Raw genomic sequence first — 20,100 nt, forward strand, 5'->3', positions numbered from 1 at the left:
TATATAAGCTCAGACAGAAGGAGCTCATAGCTAGCTGGAGCGGAGACAGACATTTTGAAGACAGCCGTTAGAAGCTGATGCAGACATTTTGGAGAAAGCCATTTTGACCTTGGAGCAAGCAGATGCCAGCCACGTGCCTTCTCAGCTAACAGAGGTTTTCTGGATGCCAATGGCCTTTCTCCAGTGAAGGTACCCTTTGTTGATGGACACTTCATGGCCTTAAGACTGTAACCTTGTAACCAAATAAATCCCCTTTTATAAAATCCAAAAACAAACAAACAGGCAAACAAAAAACACATTGCTAGGCTCCACCTTCAGAGTTTCTGATTCAATAGTCTGGGGTAGGGCCTGAGAATTTTCATTTTTAGCAAGTTTCCAGGTGACGCTGCTGCTGCCGCTGCTTTGGGGGCCACTCGCTAAGAACCACTGAATTAGCAGATCACCTGCCATCACTGAGGCACCTCCACCTTTTACACAGTAATTTTCAACCCAGTTTTTAAAGGCAGATATCAAATTACTTCATGACAAAGAATGATCCTATGTAATCCAAACTGAGGTATAAGAAACCATATGCTAAACACATATCTGCCTAGAATATCAGCTTCGTTTAAAGATTTGTGGAGGGAAAAAAGTTAAATAATTTAACTGGCAGTTCTGAAACATTACATTATTGTTATAATGCAGAAATATACTTTGCAATAGAATGCATAACTTAATGAACTTTTTTAAATAAAGCAGGAAATTTCAAAGAACTTATTTTTCAGGGGGCACCTTTCTTTTATTTCTATGCCTGGGACGCCGACAGCTTGCCCACCACGGTCCACATGAATATTGCTGCTGCCTGCCCTGCACTTTGAGCTACTTTTCCCAGCCTGGGGAGGGGGCAATGGGGAGTGAGGGATACACACTGTTATTCTCTCCCCTGTCAAGATTGCTTTATTTTGCTTTGGAGGGGAGAGAAGGTGATTAATGTTCCTTGAGAAACACTGTTTTAACTATTATCAATTACTAACACCTTATTGAATTAACTTAGTAAACATGTTCCATGAAGCCACCTCTGGGTTGAGAAAAAAAAGTTCTAAATGGGGAAAAGTGAGGAAAGAAAGACAAAGGTAGCTAGTGATGGAGCTGCAAACAAGGACACTGTTCAGAGAAGGCGGGCAGGGTCCTGGGCAGAAACAGGTACCCAGACGTGGAAACGTACTATTGCCTTCCAACATTTTATTCCACTCTTTTCCACGGTCTACAACTCTGCCCTATTTTCTCATCTAGGTCACCCTAAAACATACCGCAGGTTAAGGCTGAGCTTTTCATAAGCAACTTGTAAAAATAAAAGGAACATCCTCTTTGCCAATCAGAAGTTCCTTCTACTTTTTCAAATAATACTGTCTGAATCTAATTTTTTTTCTTTTCCGGGGACTTCCCTGTAGTGGATCCCACACACCCAAGCTCCTTGCTATCCCCCATTTATTAACCATGGTTGCCACAACAGACCAAGAATCAAAGACGGGCTTCCATGAGCTAAACTACCCAACAGACAGGTCAGTTTTATGTTCAAGGCTATTTCCTTTAAATATTTCATTTGCTATGTAAAAAAAATCAAGATAACTAACACCATAGAGTTCTTTAAACTGGTGGGTGTTGGTAGATTTTCAAAGGAGAGAACACCTGAATGAGAAGATTCAAGACCCTGTAAATGACCACAGCCACTAGGACAGAATGAATTTGCAAAACACAAAATCATCCCCAACAGCCTCTACCTGCTTGACGAACTCCGGGAACCCGAGGATGGGCCCGTTGTGGAAGACTGGGTAATAGAAGACGTAGGCCAACATCCAGGGAAAGGAGTAGGGTGCACACTCGGCAGGCAGCCGCTGCCAGCAGAACTCGAGGCTGAAGCTGATGTAGTACAAGCAGCGAACGGTCAGCGTGAACTGCAGCAAGTAGTACTCGTTTTCTGTCTGGTACCACCTTCTCTGAGAAGTCAAAAGGAAAGAACGGCACGTGAGCAGCAAGGAGGGACATCACCCAGTCCCACTGCAGGTGCAGATAAAGCCAGGCCACCTTTATCTGGGAAGCCCAGGGGGCCCTAGGAAGGAGAGCTCTCTCACAGGCAGAGCTGCTGGACTATAAAGAGAGTCAAAAACCAATGGACATCTCTCTCTAAGCACACTTGGCAGGTGAACTCATTACCCTCCCCCTTATGTGGGACATGACTCCCAGGGATGTAAATCTCCTTGGCAACATGGGACGTGACTCCCGGAGATGAGCCTGTGCCTACATCATGGGACTGAGAAAGCCTTCTGGACCAAAAGGGGAAAGAGAAATGAAGCAAAATAAAGTTTCAGTGGCTAAGAGATTTCAAACGGAGTCAAGAGGTCACTCTGGAGGTTATTCTTATGCATTATACAGATAAACTTTTTTAGTTTTTAGTGTATTAGGATAGAAGGAAATACCTGAAACTGTTGAACTGCAACCCAGTAGCCTTGATTCTTGAAGACAATCATCTAACTATATAGCTTACATGGTGTGACTGTGTGAATGTGAAAACCTTGTGGCTCATACTCAATGACCAGTGGGGCAAAGTATGTCTCTAAAAATAACCACCAGCTTAGCATTAGGCCTAATACAACAAAAAAAAGGTTTTCTAGGACATGCACCTATCAGATGTGCCAGTGGAAAACATGAAAATTAGTTACACCCAGTGAACACTCTGACAGCTCCTTCAACAATTCTGAAGACAAAGACGTTATAAATGTCACCTGGAATTTCTATCGTCAATGTGTTTTTCTTTTTGCCTTCCTGTTATTAATTTGTCTCCACATGTCATTGAGCACTATTTGTCAAATAAGGTTTAGAGACACATATTTAAAAGAAATAGTCTCTACCCTTAGTGTGTTTAGATCCTCATAAGGACATATATGTATAAAAATGTAATTGCAATGCAACATGAAACAAGAAATAAGTATGTACAAAGATATGCATGTAAGATGAGTAATAAAGACAAAAAACATATAAATAATAGGGAGGATAAGGGATACGGGATGTTTTAGGTGTTCTTTTATTTTTATTTTTTTATTCTGGAGTAATGAAAATGTTCTAAAATTGATTCTGGCAATGAATGCACAACTATTAATGTTGATACTGTGAGCCACCGATTGTATACTCTGGATGGATTATATGGTATGTGACTATATCTCAATAAAATTGCATTTTTTAAATGCATGTAAAAAAGACTAGAAAGAAATGTGATAAAATGTTAATACTGGGAGAGTAAAATTATGGATCATTTAATAATTTTTATATTTCTCTGTATTTTCTATATTATCTGTAATAAGAATGTATTGCTTCAATAATGAGAAAAACAGCTTATAGAAATATATAGGATAGAGGAAGGAGTAATTAATTCAGTCCATGTAGGCCTTTTCGGGTTTTACAAAGAAAAACTAACCACTGAGCAGGGTTTCAACTCCATGTTCAGTAGTTCACCAGTCACCAAGGGGAAAGAGCATGTTCAAATCAAAAGAATTGCATGTGCAAAAGCCTGGAAACCCAAAGCAACTAGTTTCTAGTTACTTGTTCCCCTTCCGCAAAATTTTCAATCCACCAATCTGCGTAACAAGGAGAATATCTATTCACCACCAAAATCCATAACTGATGCTTATTATCCCCAAAGAATTCTGTTTTGTGCAGTTGCCATTTGCCAAAAAAGTTAGGAATAAATGCATTTTTATTTTTATTGCAGATTCATTTTTAAGCACACTAGTGAGATCTTATTTAAACGGTTGTCTACTTAATCATTCTGGGAAGTCTGGAAGTATCTTTAAGTTAGGTTGCTAACCTCATGCCCCAGTCCACTGGTGAAGATGCAGAAAATGTCAGATGGCAGAACAGCAGCAAAAATACTTGAATTTCCCAAATGCTACTTTTTTAACAAATTCATTTAACACGTTATTTTATTTGGTCCCCAGAACAACTCCATGAGGAAGATACAGCAGCTCTTATGCCCATTTTCCAAATGATGAAATTGAGACTCAGAACAAATTAATCTGACTCAAAGAACCTCCTCAGAGGTGAAGTGACTGCCTTCCATTTTAAGAGCAGAAAGAGGCAGTGAGTAGAAGAGACTAGAAACCCCATCATCTCCTGGCTCCCGGCCAGGCTCTTTCCTGTTGCTCTGCTGACCCAGGGCTCACCGGTTCTAAGTGCCATCACTTAATAAATAAATGAATGAACCAACCAATAAACAAAAATGAAGACATAACAGGAGTTCCAGTTTCACATGATGGAAGAAACAATATCAAAAACTTGACAGGATTTTCTGTACAAGGAATGTTTCCAAGGTGAAGGTAAGAAATAAAACAGCGCTGCATCCACAGAGAAATAGATCTGTTAGCACATATGCCATTCAGAGAGCTGAAGGCCCTCACCACCTGGGAAACAGAAGCCATAGCACCTTGGTGACTGGCTCATGTGGAGCTTTGTGAGACATGGCACACACCTGTCCCTTCCTCTAAGCCCTCCGTCCCCGGCTGCATGTTCACTCCAGTGGCATCTGCAGAGCGCTGGCCTGAATGGAGTCCTGTACTCAGGCACATGGAAACACTGCCCTTATCCTCGAAGAGTTTATACTCTCTAATTGGCAAGACCAGATGCACAGATTACTTAATCATGGCAAGCAGTAGTATTCCATGTCGCATCATGTAAAATGAATGTGAGAAATCCACAGCTAGCACAGAGCCCAGCACCAAGGAAGCAATCAATAACTGTTGATTTCTTCTGAGGACTCACAGAAAGGGAAGACAACCAAGCTGGGAGTTGTAGAACGGTTTTATAGAGACATAAATGGCATTACAGACCCAGGTCTAAGTTGCACTTCGAAGGAGTCAGGAGAAGCAGCTGGGGCTGGGCAGAGGGGTACAGGAGGCTGTGGGGTTCAGAGAGATGGGAAACAGATGTATACAGGGGAAAGGTAAGCAGATCAGCCAGCCTCAAAGAACAGCTCCTGCCGTCCCACTCAGTCAGTGTCTGGGGACCAGGCTATGGAAGACGGGGGTAGAGACAGTAGACAGCCATGGTCCTGCCCTGGGCACATGGCCCCGAGGTTTTCAGAGCTGTGGGTCTCTCCGGCTATCTGCTCTCAAAGCTGACAGACCCTGACGCTGAAGATGATCAGAGAACCAGGAAACAGTGCAGGAATCAGCTCAGCAATGCACAGCAACTCCTAACTCAGCATCCGAACTCCCCACCACCCAGCATCACCTGGTCCAAAGCTGCCGACAACTCACAAGATAAAAAGAAAAAAAAAAGCACTGTTATTATAACTAAGGAAAAAATAAAACTAAGAAAGTAAACTCTGACAACAGAAAAAATCTGCATTGCAGGTTACCAGGGGTGGAGATAGGAACAATGAGGAGTTAACACTTAATGAGTCCAGAGCTTCTGTCCAGAGAATGAAAAAGTTTTGGTAATAGATGGTGGTAATGGTGGGAAGAACATTGCGAGTGCAATTAATATCACTGAGTCATATACTTGAAAGTGGTTAAAATGGGAAATTTTACATTGTCTGTATGTTACCACAATAAAAATTTAAATATATATACATGTGCATGTTGGCGGGGGTCGGGGGGGGGTGATGAGGAAAAATCTACTATCTAACAAAAGCCATGCAGAAGTGGGATTTGGGTCCAGTGTTCTCCTCCATGAGCACAAACAATGAACCTATAGCTGTGAGCATCAGGTGAGAGGAGGACTATCAGGGTTCCCTATAAATTACAGAGCACGCTACAGATTAATTTTATGAAAGACCTAAGGGACCATTACTTTCTTTTCCCTTTTCCCTGGTCCTCTGTTCCTGTGATATCTGGCACCATCCATGCCTGCCCACCCTGAAAGAAAAGGTATAGGCATCAGCCCTGCGCAACCTTCCAAGGACGTGGTCATATACAAAAGACAAGACGGCAGGATTGAAGACCAGGGTTCACATGCATTCATCCCACAGGGCCACTAGGGGGAGCCCCATGAAGGTCCCTCAACTGACTTGTGGGAAAGGCAAGTACATGTCTGGAGCCATCTACCGGAATCAGGCACTGAAGGAGAGACCGTCTCCTTCCCAACAGTAAGACAGAGAAACTTACCTTGACTTCCTCCACACCTTGCAGCCTCAGTGTGGAGAGGAGAAGGAGAGAACAGAGCCACGACAGTAACAGCGACCGGAACTGGGCCACGCAGAAGGAGATGACGGTGTGAAGGAAAACCATGGCCACGCCTGGAGCCCCCAGCACACACCAGCAGGCCCACATTCCATAGGTCGTGAGAATCCAGGGTCTGTGCTGCAGGCAGGGAGGGACCCAGAGAGAGACACACAGAGGCAGAAAGGGAGGGAAGAGAGAAAGGTGAGTTCATGGGCATTGCTATCATATGCTCTCCATATAAAAGGGTAACATTTAGTGGCCCATAAACCAACCCCCAGTCTCACCACCCTGGGTATTGAGTGCAGCACAGACAAACAGGACTCAAAGGGATTTTCCACATTAATCCCTGAGCAATAGCTGGCTTTCCCCAGATCCCCAGAATTCTATCAGGTCTGCCCAGAAGCAAGCAGTCACTCTCCTGCCTTTAGCCCCCCCACACACACACCCAAAACCACTGGGTACCCCAACCATAAGATACTCGGCTAACTTTTCAACAGACACTAGGGGAGCCAGAAGACAGCTGGAAACTGCCAACCTGGAACATAGACCCTGCATGTACCATCCTTCAAAAGTGAATGTAGAGAGGAGAATATGGCAGCATAGAGAGGAGTGGAAGCTAAGTAGTCCCCCTGGAACAACTACAAAAAACCAGAAACAACTAGTAAATAATCCAGAATAACTGCGGGGGGGACAAACGAGACCATCCACTCATCATATACCATTCTGAACTGGGAGGAATGCCCAAGATCACAGCATAAAATCTGTAAGTAAAACCTGCGGATCCAAGTCGTGAGACCCCCTCCCCCATAGCCCAAGCTGCAAAGCCTCGTGGTGCCAGAGAGAAGCTCTCTCCCAACAAGCGAATATAGCTCAGCTGAGCTCCAACTGGGGTTTTAAGTAGTGAGTGTGAACTGCTCACTACAGGTGCGCATCCCCAAAAATCAGAGGCTTTGGGTGACAACAGATCTTGGAGAGCCAGAGGGTCGCCTTGGACTGGGTCTGAAGGGGACTATCTGTTTCTTTTTCAGCTCGGTGGAGACAGTCCCAGTCATTTTAACTTTCCAGGGCTGTGACTCGGGGAAGGGTGGAGACAGCACAAGCAGAGAGAGAGAGAGACCATTGAAATGCTAATGACCTCCACCTGGGGGGTCTGTCTTCTCTAGGAGGAAAGGGGTGGGGCCCTTTCCATTCAGAACCAGACCCCAGAGCCTGGGGAACATGGCCACACCTCCTCACACCAGTCAAGAATTATAGGCTAACAGGCATCACCTGCTGGGCAGAAAAGCACAGTGACCTGAGGCATCACAGGGTGGAGCAATTTTCTAAGACACACCTGCAGGGAAACCAGATACTGAATATTTCTTCCCCCTGGGACCTGAGCCTGTTCTGGTCTGGGAAAACCTGATTTGGATAACCAAGGAAACCATGCCTAGACAACAGAAAATTACAACCTACACTAAGAAAAACAAAGTTATGGCCCTGTCAAAGGAACAAACGTACACTTCAACTGAGATACAGGAATTTAAACAACTAATGCTAAATCAATTCAAAAAGTTTAGAGAAGATATTGCAAAAGAGATAGAGGCTGTAAAGGAATCACTGGGCATATATACGGCAGAAATCAAAAGTTCAAAAAAACTAGTAGAATCTATGGAAATGAAAGGCACAACACAAGAGATGAAAGACACAATGGAAACATACAACAGCAGATCTCAAGAGGCAGAAGAAAACACTCAGGAACTGGAGAACAAAACACCTGAAAGCCTACACGCAAAGGAGCAGATGGAGAAAAGAATGAAAAAATATGAGCAACGTCTCTGGGAACTCAAGGATGAAACAAAGTACAATAATGTACATATCATTGGTGTCCCAGAAGGAGAAGAGAAGGGAAAGGGGGCAGAAGCAATAATAGAGGAAATAATTAATGAGAATTTCCCATCTCTTATGAAAGACATAAAATTACAGATCCAAGAAGCGCAGCGTACTCCAAACAGAAGAGAGATGAATAGGCCTACGCCAAGACACTTAATAATCAGATTATCAAATGTCAAAGACAAACAGAGAATCCTGAAAGCAGCAAGAGAAAAGCGATCCATTGCATACAAAGGAAGCTTAATAAGACTATGTGCGGATCTCTCAGCAGAAACCATGGAGGCAAGAAGGAAGTGGTGTGATATATTTAAGATACTGAAAGAGAAAAACTGCCAACCAAGAATCCTTCAAATATGAGGGAGAGCTCAAAATATTTTCTGACAAACAGACAATGAGAGACTTTGTGAACAAGACACCTGCCATACAGGAAATACTAAAGGGAGCACTACAGGGTGATAGAAGACAGGAGTGTGTGGTTTGGAACACAATTTTGGGAGATGGTAGCACAGCAATGTAAGTACACTGAACAAAGGTAACTATGAATACAGTTGAGAGAGGAAGGTGGGGAGCATGTGAGACAAGAAAGGAGGAAAGATAAAGACTGGGACTTTGTAACTTGGTGAAATCTAGAGTATTCAACAATTGTGATAAAATGTACAAACATGTTCTTTTACGAGGGAGAACAAGCAAATGTCAACCTTGCAAGGTGTTAAAAATGGGGAGGCACTGGGGGAGGGATGCAATCAGCATAAACTAGAGACTGTAACTAATAGAATCATTGTATTATGCTTCCTTTAATGTAACAAAGGTGATATACCAAGGTAAATGCAGATAAGAGGGGGGGATAGGGGAGGCATGTTAGACACTTGACATTGGTGGTATTGTCTGATTCTTCATTCTACTTTGATTTAAGGTTATTTTTCCTTTTGCTGCTTCCTAGCTGTCATTTTTTTTTCCTCTTTCTTTTGCCTCTCTACCTTCTTTGATTCTCCCTCCTGCCTTGTGGAAGAAATGTAGATGCTCTTATATAGATAGTGGTGAAGGTGGTGAACACATAAATGTATGACCATGCAGAGAACCATCGATTATTTACTTGGGATGGAATGTGTGGTGAGTGAACAAAACCATGTTAAAAAAAAAAAATGGGTTGATGACAAAACCTCGAGGGCAATATACTGAGTGAAATAAGCCAGACACATAAGGACAATTATTGCAGGGTCTCACTGATAGGAACTAATTATAATATGTAAACTCATACACATGAAATATAAGGTACCAAGATATAGGACGAGGCTTAAGAATGGGGAGCAGTTGCTTAGTATGAGCAGAATGTTCAACTAGGATGAACTTAAATGTTTGGAAATGAACAAGGGTGTTGGTAACAAGATGTGAGAATAACTAACAGTGCCGAATGGTGTGTGAATGAGGTGGAAAGGGGAAGCTCAGAGTCATATATGTCACCAGAAGGAAAGTTGGAGGTCAAAAGATGGGAATGTATAAAACTGAATCCTATGGTGGGCAATGTCCATGATCAACTGTACAAATACTAGAAATCGCTTCCATGAACCAGAAAAATGTATGACAATACAATTAGAAGTTAGTAATAGAGAGGCATATAGGGAAGAAATATATACCTATTGCAAACTATATACTACAGTTATCAGTATTTCAAGATTTTTCCATAAACAGTAACAAATGTACTATATCAATACTACGAGTCAACAATTGAGGGGGGTTGGTTAGGGATAGGGGAGGATTAGAGTTTCCTTTTTTTCTTTTTTCATCTTTCACTTTATTTCTTGTCTGGAGTAATGAAAAGTTTCTAAAAATTGAAGAAAAATTAAGTGTGATGGATGCACAGCTGTATGAGGGTACCCAGGGGCAAGTGATTGTACACTTTGGATCTTTGGATAATTGTATGGTATCTGAACAATCTCAATAAAAATGAAAAAAAAGAAAAAAAGAAAAAAAGTGAATGTGATCCCAGCAGGGCCTCCAAAAAGTATCGGTGCACATTAGCAGGGAGTCTCATTGCGAAAACTGAGTCATCCAAACTACAAAAGGCCTTCTAAAGTCTAAGCCAGATATCTAAAATTAATTATCTAATTACATTTTAATTTTATTAGCATATTGTTTACAGTTAATTTGTGTTGCAGAAAAATTGCTTCTTACCTGCTTTATGTGACAGTGAGGGCCTTTGAATAGTCAGTCTGATTGATATATTTATTCCAATCTTGGGAGAATCAGAGTATAGTTTTCTATTTAATCAAGTTTTATAACTATTGACATTATAAAGTCTTTGCTTTATGATATACACTTGGTCATATCTGGCTGATAAAAGATTATGAAAAAATACAATAATGTTTCAACACTGTTTGACAGGCAACAACATAGTGGTTTAACTACTCAAGCTTTGAAGTACAGCTGCCCAATTCAAATCCTAGTGTCCCCATTAAGTAACTGTGTGACCCTGGCCAAGTTTTTTAATCTCTCTGTACCTCTGTTTGTTCACATATGAGGATAACAACAGTGTCTACTTCATGAGGTTATTGCGGAGATTAAATAAGTTAATGTAAGTAAATGCTCAGAACAGTGTCCACATACATAGTAAGGACTCTACAAGTACCAGTTGTTATTCCTATAGAGAAATATGATGTGTCTTACAGGTGTGCATTAAAAATGTAGTTTCCAAAAATAAGCTGAGGTGAAAAGTGGGGACTTCCTGAAATTAGGATTTTCTGTGAATACAAAGATTTCTTTCAGGGAAAGACAGGTGTGGAGTGTAAATTGTAAATCCCATCCTTAGATGCTAACTCTTCCAAAATACAGTCTAAGTGCTATTCTGTCCCAAACCTGTATTTCACGCCAAGCAGAACATTTTAAATGCCAGATTGGTCAGCCATTTTTAAGTTCCAAGAGAATCAGAGAAATCTACAGTTCATTTTTACTATTTTTCCATCCTCTACCCACAAAAAGCAACCATATAAATTCACCTCAAATTTTCCCCAAAACATTCACCTCAGAGTAGAGTTCAATCACAAGGAACAAAATTGCCAAAACTATTTTAAAAGGTAGTTTTAATGAATAATTTTTAAAAAAAGAAGTTATTTTTCAGCATGACCTACATACATTTACCACTATGAATTCTTTTCCATGCACACATGGTGACACACACATACACAGCAATATTTTTATTAAGTGCTATTTGATCCATTTGGAAAAAGCCTGTTTGCTGGTATTCATTTGGGAATTTACCAGACTGAAACTGCTTCAACTTGGAAAAGGATGAAAGAACCTTTAGGAATTACTTAATGGGGCTGTGCAAACCCCATCTGCTTGAGAGAGTCTGTGATGAATTTAACAGTCCTCTCAAAAGCTACCTTGGGTGCAAATTTGTCCCATATCCTCATCCTCCACTGTCTACCTCCTGCCAAACACCACCAGTTCAGACAGACAACGTGTAACATTGTTCTCTCCAAGACATCACAGGAAATGCTCTCACATTAACCTCATGTTCTTTACTAACCCCAATATTATTTACCCAATGGGTAAAATAATTCTACTGAGAACACTAACAGAGGGCAGGTGATGAAAAGGAAAATATGTGGCAACACAAAAAGAATCGGCTATACAAACTTGTACAAATTAGATTTCCCCCTCTAAAATGATTTTCATACCTCATCTATAAAAATGTAATTGGAGAGAAAAAACAGTGTAGCAGCCAATGCCATTCCCTCTACTATGGGGAAGTACAGGGAATCCTCGTTTTTAATTGCTCCTCCTTTAATGATCAGCAATAGGAAATACACCCGAGAAAATTCAGCTGAAATGGTGGGTCTGGATGTAGAAAGAAGAACCTTCTTCAAAAATGAGGTGAACTAATGCACAGGCACTCAAGAACTCTGCACAGCTACATGAAGTGTTAAAAATCACCCTGACCATCTTGCCAAACAAGTGTCTGCTCACAAGGCCAACAGGATGAACGAGCCGAGGAGGGACAGTGTCCCTCCCTGTGGGGACAGTGACCGACGAGCTGCCGAGAGCAAGCTGGGGTGTATGTGCTGTCTGCCAGCACAATGAAGGAAGCGCTGTGCTGGTCACCCAGGAAGGTGGCAGACTGGCTGCTGGAGAATGCCGTGCCAGAACACTGTGGGCCTCTGGAACACTTCACAGGCCGAGACTTGATCAGCCTAACCCAAGAGGATTTCAAAAAGCCCCTCTTGTGCCGAGTCTCCTCTGACAATGGGCTGCGACTCTCGGACATGACAGAGACCCTGAAAACAGAGCACCACATGTAAGCACACAAGAACAGCCACTCCAACGGGCACCTCTGCATTGGCACAAACACCCACGCCCCTAACAGCACTTCAACACCAAGATCAAACCCAACGGGAAGCCAAATGGGTAGAGGAAGAAGATGATAAAGATCCCCGTGTGAGAACCGCAGCGCTCCCAGTACCCCATGGAGAGGAGCAAGATTTTTCTGACCTTTCCTCGTGCACTTTCCTGTTTTGTTCTCACCACAGTGACGATCTCGGTCATCCATGAACAAGCACCTCCTAAGGAGGTGCAGCCTCCACTACAAGACACGTTTTTTTTTACCGTTTTAACCAGGTGCAGTGGGCCTTTTCTATTTGCGAAATTAACGGCATGATCATAATTCCCTGGGCACCCATCCAAGTTGCCGCCCGTGGGAATGGACTGTTCCCTTTCTAGTGCGGTCTCCCATAGTATAGATGTGCTATGGTTTGTTCAACCATTTACCTTTTGAAGGACATCCGGGCTGTTTCCAGTTTCAGGCTATTATGAATAAAACTGATACGAACATTTGTGTCCAGGTTTTTATGTAAAAATAAGTTTTCATTTCTCTGGGATAAATGCCAAAAGTGCAACTGCTGGGTTGAATAGGCTGTATGGTAATTACATGTTAAGTTTTTTTTAAGAAACCTCCAGACTGTTTTCCTGAGTGGCTGCACCATGTTACATTCCTACCAGCAATGTATGAGTGATCCCGTTTATCTGCATCCTTGCCAGTATTTGGTGTTGTCACTCTGCTTTACTATTAAACCATTCTGCTAGTGTGCAGTCATAATTCACTGCAGTTTTAATTTGCTTCCCTTTTAAAGAGTATCAGAGTGTAAGCACCCTGAAGCTTGAGAATAAGAAGGGTTGAAAGAATTCTTCTGGAGTACATGATGTCAGCTCAGCCACTATGTGGTGGTTTGGAGCTGTATGTACCCCACAGAAACATATGCTTAAATCCAATCCATTCCTATGGGTGTGGACCCATTGTAAATAGGACCTTTTGATGAGGCTACTTCAGTTAAGGTGTAACTACCTCATTCAGAATGGGACTTAATCCTACTACTGGAGTCCTTTATAAATGGAATGTGTGTGTGTGTGTGTATTATATATATATATATATAGAGAGAGAGAGGGGGGGGGGATTGAGAGAGAGAGAGAGAGAGAGAGAGAGAGAGAGAGGGAGAGAGAGGGAGAGGGAGAGAGAGGGAGAGAGAGAGAGAGAATGGAAGTCACGGAAGCAAGCTGAAATCAATGAAACCTGGAAGAGAAAGCGAAGACCAGCAGACGCCACCATGTGCCTTGCCACCGGCAGAGGAGCCAAGGATCGCCAGCAGCTGATCTTCAGGAAGAAAGCATCACCCTGATGATGCCTTGGTTTGGGCATTTTTCTCAGCCTCAAAACTGTAAGCTAATTAGTTCCCATTGTTTACACCAACCCCTTTCATGGTATCTGCTTTAAGCAGCCTAGGAAACTAAAACACCTCCTTAACTCTCCTTATTCCAGGCTTCAGTTTCTAGTAGAAAAAGGGAAGGCAGGAGAAGAGGGAAAGTTTCTCAAAGTCTAATAAACAACAAGAAAGAAACTAGGCTCTGTTTTTGTAGGAGTTGAGATCAAGTTAGACTGCGAATGCTTACAGCCTTTCTGATGTGATGCAGAGTCCACTGCCCCCAGACTGAGTTAGGTGTCCTTGCCGTCTGCCCCAACTTTGCTCCCTGGGTTTACCACATTGAAACACTTCTCAAAATGGGGCATAATTGTCTCCTTTGATAGCCTCTCCTAGCAGACTAAAATCCTATATTGTTCATATTATAAATAAGTCCAGAATCCAGCACAGTACCTAGCATATAGCAAGTGTTTAATAAATGCTACATGGAAGAATGAATAGTTGGAATAATCACATGGGTAGATAGATGGATGGATGCATGTGTTTCCTCAAGACTTGGTATTTTAGCTGGTAATTATGATGAGGAAGTAACAAGACCCTGAATCTACTAACAGAGGAGGAAATGCCCAAAAGGACATTACTGGGACAACTAAAAAGTTGGAATATAGACTGTATGCTTCATATCAATGTTGAATTTCTTGAACTTGATAACTGTATTTAAGGTGGTTACATAAGTGAATAATCCTGTTCTTAGGAAATGTACATAGAAGTATTAAGTGTCCAAGAAGCATGATGTATGCAACCTATGCTCAAATATTTAGTAAATAGATTATAGCTAAATGATAGATAGATAGACAGATGGATACATAGATAGATAGCAAGCAATGAAATGATTTAACAAATGCAGCAAAATAGTAAAGTTGGTTAATCCAGGTAGGAGGTATATTTGCATTCTCTATGTTGGTTTTGTTTTATTTTTGCAACTGTCCTGAAATTTTAAATTATTTCAAAATAAAAAATTTTTTTAAAGTAACAAGAAATTAGCACCAAAATTTAGGGCCTTTATTGTCCACCAATGTGAAAAAAACTAGTGTTTTTCAAAGTCTCTACTTGTCCCGTTTACCTCCTTATAAACAAAGGCTGCTTTGCCAATGTGGATGGAACAGAAGGGAGGCATTTCTTATCTTCTCGCCTACTGCCTGTTTTCTACCCGTAGTGGTCTCTTATGACTCTACTTGTGGTTGGGTGAAACCTCGAATATCTAACAGTTGATATGACACAGGCACCAACCTGGGAAAGCAGACATCTGTGATAGAACCTACTGACAATCACCCCAGTGGAGCTTCCTGGAAGACTAACCAATTATACTGGCAGATTTCCAAAGCTGAAGTCAGCACTCTTGAGAAAGACTATGCCCTTGCTCTGCTTTATTTTGCAAATCTATATTCCTCAAACCTCCTTCATGGGGGGGTCACTACCCAAGCAAGGGAAGACCTGACTGGCAATGCCCCTTTCTAACGCCATCTCTGCTTCTGATCTACTTCAGCCTTTTCTGTGCTCTGGGTGCTAAGTGGTAGTAGGATATGCCTGAGTAGCATCCTCATTAGCTCACCTCTGTAGGCAGGAGTGGAAGTGTAAAGCCTTGGTGACAACTGTTGGCAACGTGTCAGACTCTACTGTGTATTAATTCATTTTTGTACCTCTGCCCAGAAATCTCTTAGTGGGGGCATTGTTTGAGAAATAAAGTAAGTAAAACAATAATTCTTACAAAAGGCATAATTTATTACATACTAGATAATCAATTGCAGCTGCTACTGGGGAATATATATTTACACATACATACACATGCATATCTCCAAACAAACAGGAAAAACAAAACACCACGAAGTACAACAACTGCATTCTAGCCTGCTTCCCCTGGGAGGAAAGGCCAATGAGCCAGTACAAAGGAAATTTCAATCCTCTTAGAGATGACAGATTGAGGTGGAAGAGCCTGGTTCCAAGAAAACCATTAGTACATGAGATTCCCATTAGGTACATAGAGAGTTTTCAGAGAAAGCTTTTGTCTGTGGATTCAATAAATGCTGGAAGGTAGTGTCTGCTCACCACAGCCTTCCAGAGGGTATTTTACTCAACTTGGCCAATACCCTGGGACCACATTTTTCAGCCCTATACATATCCTGTGACTGATGCAATCAGCCAGTCAGGGCCTGGTGTAAATGATGTGGGTTCTCCCAGCCAGATGTACAATGAAAACTCGACTCTTTGGGTAGCAAAAGCACCTAGTCTCAGCAGCCCACCCCAAGCCAACCTTCTCAAAAAGTTCACAGAGGGGTATTTTTAGTTTTGAGGGCAGAGAACACAAGGTCTCAGGTGGTGGTGAGGCCACAGAGTGTTCAAAAAAGGAGGCAATGGTCTGACTTGCCCATCACACAATCCAATCACAACAAACCGACAGCCAAAGCTCAGAGCCATTACTCAGCTTCTCCTCCCAGGACACTGGTTCCTGATACCGTCTCGCCAAAACCCCGAAAGAGCCCTACCCAGAGAGAGGCACTTAACCTCAGCCAAGGAGCTCAGTGGAAAGTTTTACCATTGGTCAGTCAACTGAACTGCATGGTGCACTCAAAAAAAAAAAAAAAAAAAAAAAAAAAAAAAAAAAAAAAAAAATCACGCTTTTGAAAATAAGCTGACTTTTTCTGGGAGGAGGCAGGACAAGCAAAGCAAGAAATGCAATTGGATATTAGATGGAGATGGGAAGAATCCTTCAGGGTTTAGGAGTCGTTCCAGCAAGAGTTGCTAAAGCCTGTCTGTCCACACCATTTATGATGCCTCAGAGAATACACAGACAACTACCAAAAAAAAAAAAAAAAAAAAAAAAGACAAAAGCCCAAATCTTCCACCCTGAATAACTACCAAAAGCATCCACCCAAATTAAGGTCCTCTCCATGAAAGCATGACGCTAATGAGGCCAAAGTTGGGGTTCATACTTATAAGGGCCAAGCAAATTCAGACAAAGAAAGCACTGTGCCCCAGTCTCACCCACACCCTGCCCACCAGCTGTCTCACAAATCAAACTTGTGGTCACAAAGGGGATGAAAGAGACACACACCCAGAGATGACTCAGTGCAAACTCCACTTCATCCCAAGAAAACTGCAAACACCTCCTACTGACATGCTCTGCAGATGAAAGAACAAGTCCACCTGTCCTCACATCACGCCTTTCAAGCTGCAGTGCAAAAGCCACCCAGAAGGACTCCTCTGAGACCTTCCCTAGCACACCAGGCAGACTTTGCCCAGTCCTTCTCCCAGGCTCTCACTGCAGCCTGCCCAGTCCACCACCACATCAAGATCTGGGGTCTCACTCAACTGTAATTCTCCAAGGGATGAAACTGTGTCTCTCCATCTTTCCCCTCCAGGACCCAGCACAATAGGGTCCACGTTGAAACAGATTCAGAGAAAGACAATCATGAGAAGAGTTTGGCATGGCTGAACATTCACAGACTCTGCCCTTGGGGATTGTGGAATCTCAAGGTAGTTGCCCCTTTTTTGAACATCATAGAAGGAACTGCTCCCAAGAGTACACACAGACCACAAGCACAGCACACAGCAAACACCGACAGCAGCAGCCACCTTTATTTGGCTGTCATCCGACGCAAGCACGACCTTGAGAAACCCTGCTCATCAGACCCTCACCACACCCCGAGAAGTAGGTGATATCATCCCTATGGCACAAATGAGGAAATAGGCTCAAAGGTATTTAAAAAAAAAGAAACTTGCTTAAAGTTACACAGCTTGAAAGTGGCAAAGCCGGGATTCATTCTCTCAACCACTCTGCAATACCACCTCCTAAGACCAAGAGACTTAACTCAAAGTTACAAGCATATTAAATAGAACCTCTATATCCTAACACAGATAAAATTTCCAGTGGTGGTAGGTACAAAATAAGAGCTGAAAAGGGAGAAAGTCTGGAAAGAGGAAGGAGCACCCAGTCAAGAACAGGGCTAAATCCCTTAAATAGTCTTGGCAATTAGCAAAGTATGTATTTTCAGAATTACAGTGGACAGAGGAGCTATACAAAAAACTGGAAATGGGTCATACTCTACAACAGGGTTTCTTAACCTTGGCCCTGATGACGTTTTGGGTAGATAATTCTTTGTCTGGGGGCTATCCTGTGCCTTGTGACCATACCCAATAGATGTCAGCATCACCCCTTTCCCCCAGTTGTGACAACCAGAATGATGCCAGACGATGCTAAATGTCCCCTGGGTGTCAAAGTCACACCAGTGAGAACCTCTGCTCTACAAAGTCAGGCCATATTGTAGGGAAAAGAAAAAAACAGAAAAAAGGCTAATGTTTATGTTAAGTTGTTTCAGGTTATAGAATATGTGTATATTAATATTTAAAACTATACCTTAACTAATGCAGTTTTTAAGCTCTTAGCATAGATTTCTTAGATTTGAAATCTTAAGACATCTTTATAAATGCTATTTACTAATGAAGAAAAAAAGATTTTTTTACAAAGCTAAAGGATATATTAATTCAACAGGAAAATCCATTCTTTTTTAACCCTGAACAGCTTATTTATAATTTTAGACAAGCCTACATTATGTAGCAAGTATTTATTTCATTGATAAGTAAAAACAATAAAAACTTGCCACATTTTAAAAAAATTTCATTGTGGGCCTGCCTGCCCTGATGAAGGTGAGGGATTGAGACACAGAAGCATTGAACCACCAGCAAGAAATGGCAGAAACATCTTTCTCAAAGCTCTAGGAAACAGTTAAAGAACTGCAGTAACAGAGTGAGAACTGCATGAAGAAAAATGCAACTTAAAAACGACAGGACATCATGGCACCCTGGCCGATGTGTTCCCAGTGTGGGTTCCTGGTACTGCTTCCAGAAGGAGCAGACTCACCCTCATGAACATACTGGGAGCCTTTATGTCCAAGCCAATCTGTCTGTGGAACCTGAGAATGAACCAGGACACTTGTCACAGGCTAACCATCCCTGAACTTGCCCTGCATGTAGAGGGTAGCTGACAGAGCTCTCCTACAGAACGCTGAACAGTGAAACAACAAGTGCCCGAGGCAAAGGTTTGCTGGCTGTGGAACATAACAGTGCAGTGCCTGGGACCCTGAGTAAACACTGTTTCCTAAGGCAGCGCGGACATTCAGACCCATGTAAACAGAATTCCTAGTGCTATGCAGGCATGCCCAGACAACATGCACGTGCAGAAGGACAGGGAGGACCTTATGCTTTGCCTCATACTATTTTCTAAAGCCTTATATGGCTATGCTCGGAAGGAGCACACTCCCACAGGTCAATCTACAAAGACTGTAAGGTGCTTTCTTTTTCTCCTTTTTTGTTGTTAGCTCCTGGCATTCAAGGAAATTTCTATCATAATACTAGCTGGATATAAACTTAAGGAACAGATGTCTCTGAGTCTAAATTCCAGTGACAGATTAAAATATCAAAATGTCCACATTTCAACAGAGATTATAAAACATACAAAGAAACAGGAAGTGATGGCCCAGGAGGGGATTAAAACATTAGAAACCATCAATGCAGAGGACCACACCTGGACATGCTAGACAAAGACCTTAAAAAAAATGGTTCTAAATATGCTCCAGGAGCTAAAGGAAATCATGGACAAAGAATAAATGACATTAGGAAAACATTAGATGCACATAAAGAGAACATCAATAAAGAAATACAAATTATGAAAAGGAACCAAACAGAGCTTAAAGACCACAGCAACAGAAATTTTAAATTCCCTAGAGGGGTTTAACAGCAGATTGGAGTTGGCAGAAGAAAGCATCAGTAAACTCAAAGGTAAGACAATTGAAATGAATATACACATTCAAGAAACTCAACAAACTCAAGCCACGACGTACTATAAACAATCTGTGAAATGCCAATGATAAAGAGAGAATTCTGAAAGCTGCAAGAGAGAAGAAACATGTCACGTACAAAGGAGCTTCAATAAGAGTAAGTGCCAATTGCTCATTAGAAACTACGGAGGCAAGTTCCACAGTTTTGGTTGACACATTTAAAGTGCTGAAAGAAAACAATTTCCAACTAAGAATTCTATATCTAGCAAAACTGTCTTTCAAAAATGGGGGAGGGATTAAGACATTCCCAGATAAACAAAAGCTGTGGGACTCGGCCACCCCTAGACCAGCCCTACAAGTGATGCTAAAGGGAGTTCTGCAGCTTGAAAGGCAAAGATACTAGACAATTGACTTCAGCCACATGAAGAAATAAAGATCTTCGTTAAAAGTAACAACATGGGTAAATATAAATACCAGAACTATTGTATTTTTATATGAACTCCACTTTTA

At 41.9% G+C, this 20,100-nt stretch overlaps 1 protein-coding gene across 12 annotated transcripts in view; it reads right to left on the bottom strand.

Annotated features, from left to right (window-relative positions):
* The window catches only part of HHAT (hedgehog acyltransferase), a 404,545-nt gene that overhangs the window by 316,610 nt on the left and 67,835 nt on the right, over positions 1-20,100 (bottom strand). For all 12 annotated transcript variants that reach the window (XM_037824548.1, XM_037824553.1, XM_037824584.1 and 9 more), the window contains 2 exons: positions 6,138-6,332; positions 1,761-1,976 (listed from right to left, as the gene is read on the bottom strand). In XM_037824548.1, the coding sequence (XP_037680476.1) occupies positions 1,761-1,976; positions 6,138-6,332 (411 nt within the window). The remainder of the gene's footprint in view (positions 1-1,760; positions 1,977-6,137; positions 6,333-20,100) is intronic.

The sequence above is a fragment of the Choloepus didactylus genome, chromosome 2 (genome assembly GCF_015220235.1).
Source record: "Choloepus didactylus isolate mChoDid1 chromosome 2, mChoDid1.pri, whole genome shotgun sequence".
NCBI classification, from domain to species: Eukaryota; Metazoa; Chordata; class Mammalia; order Pilosa; family Megalonychidae; genus Choloepus; species Choloepus didactylus.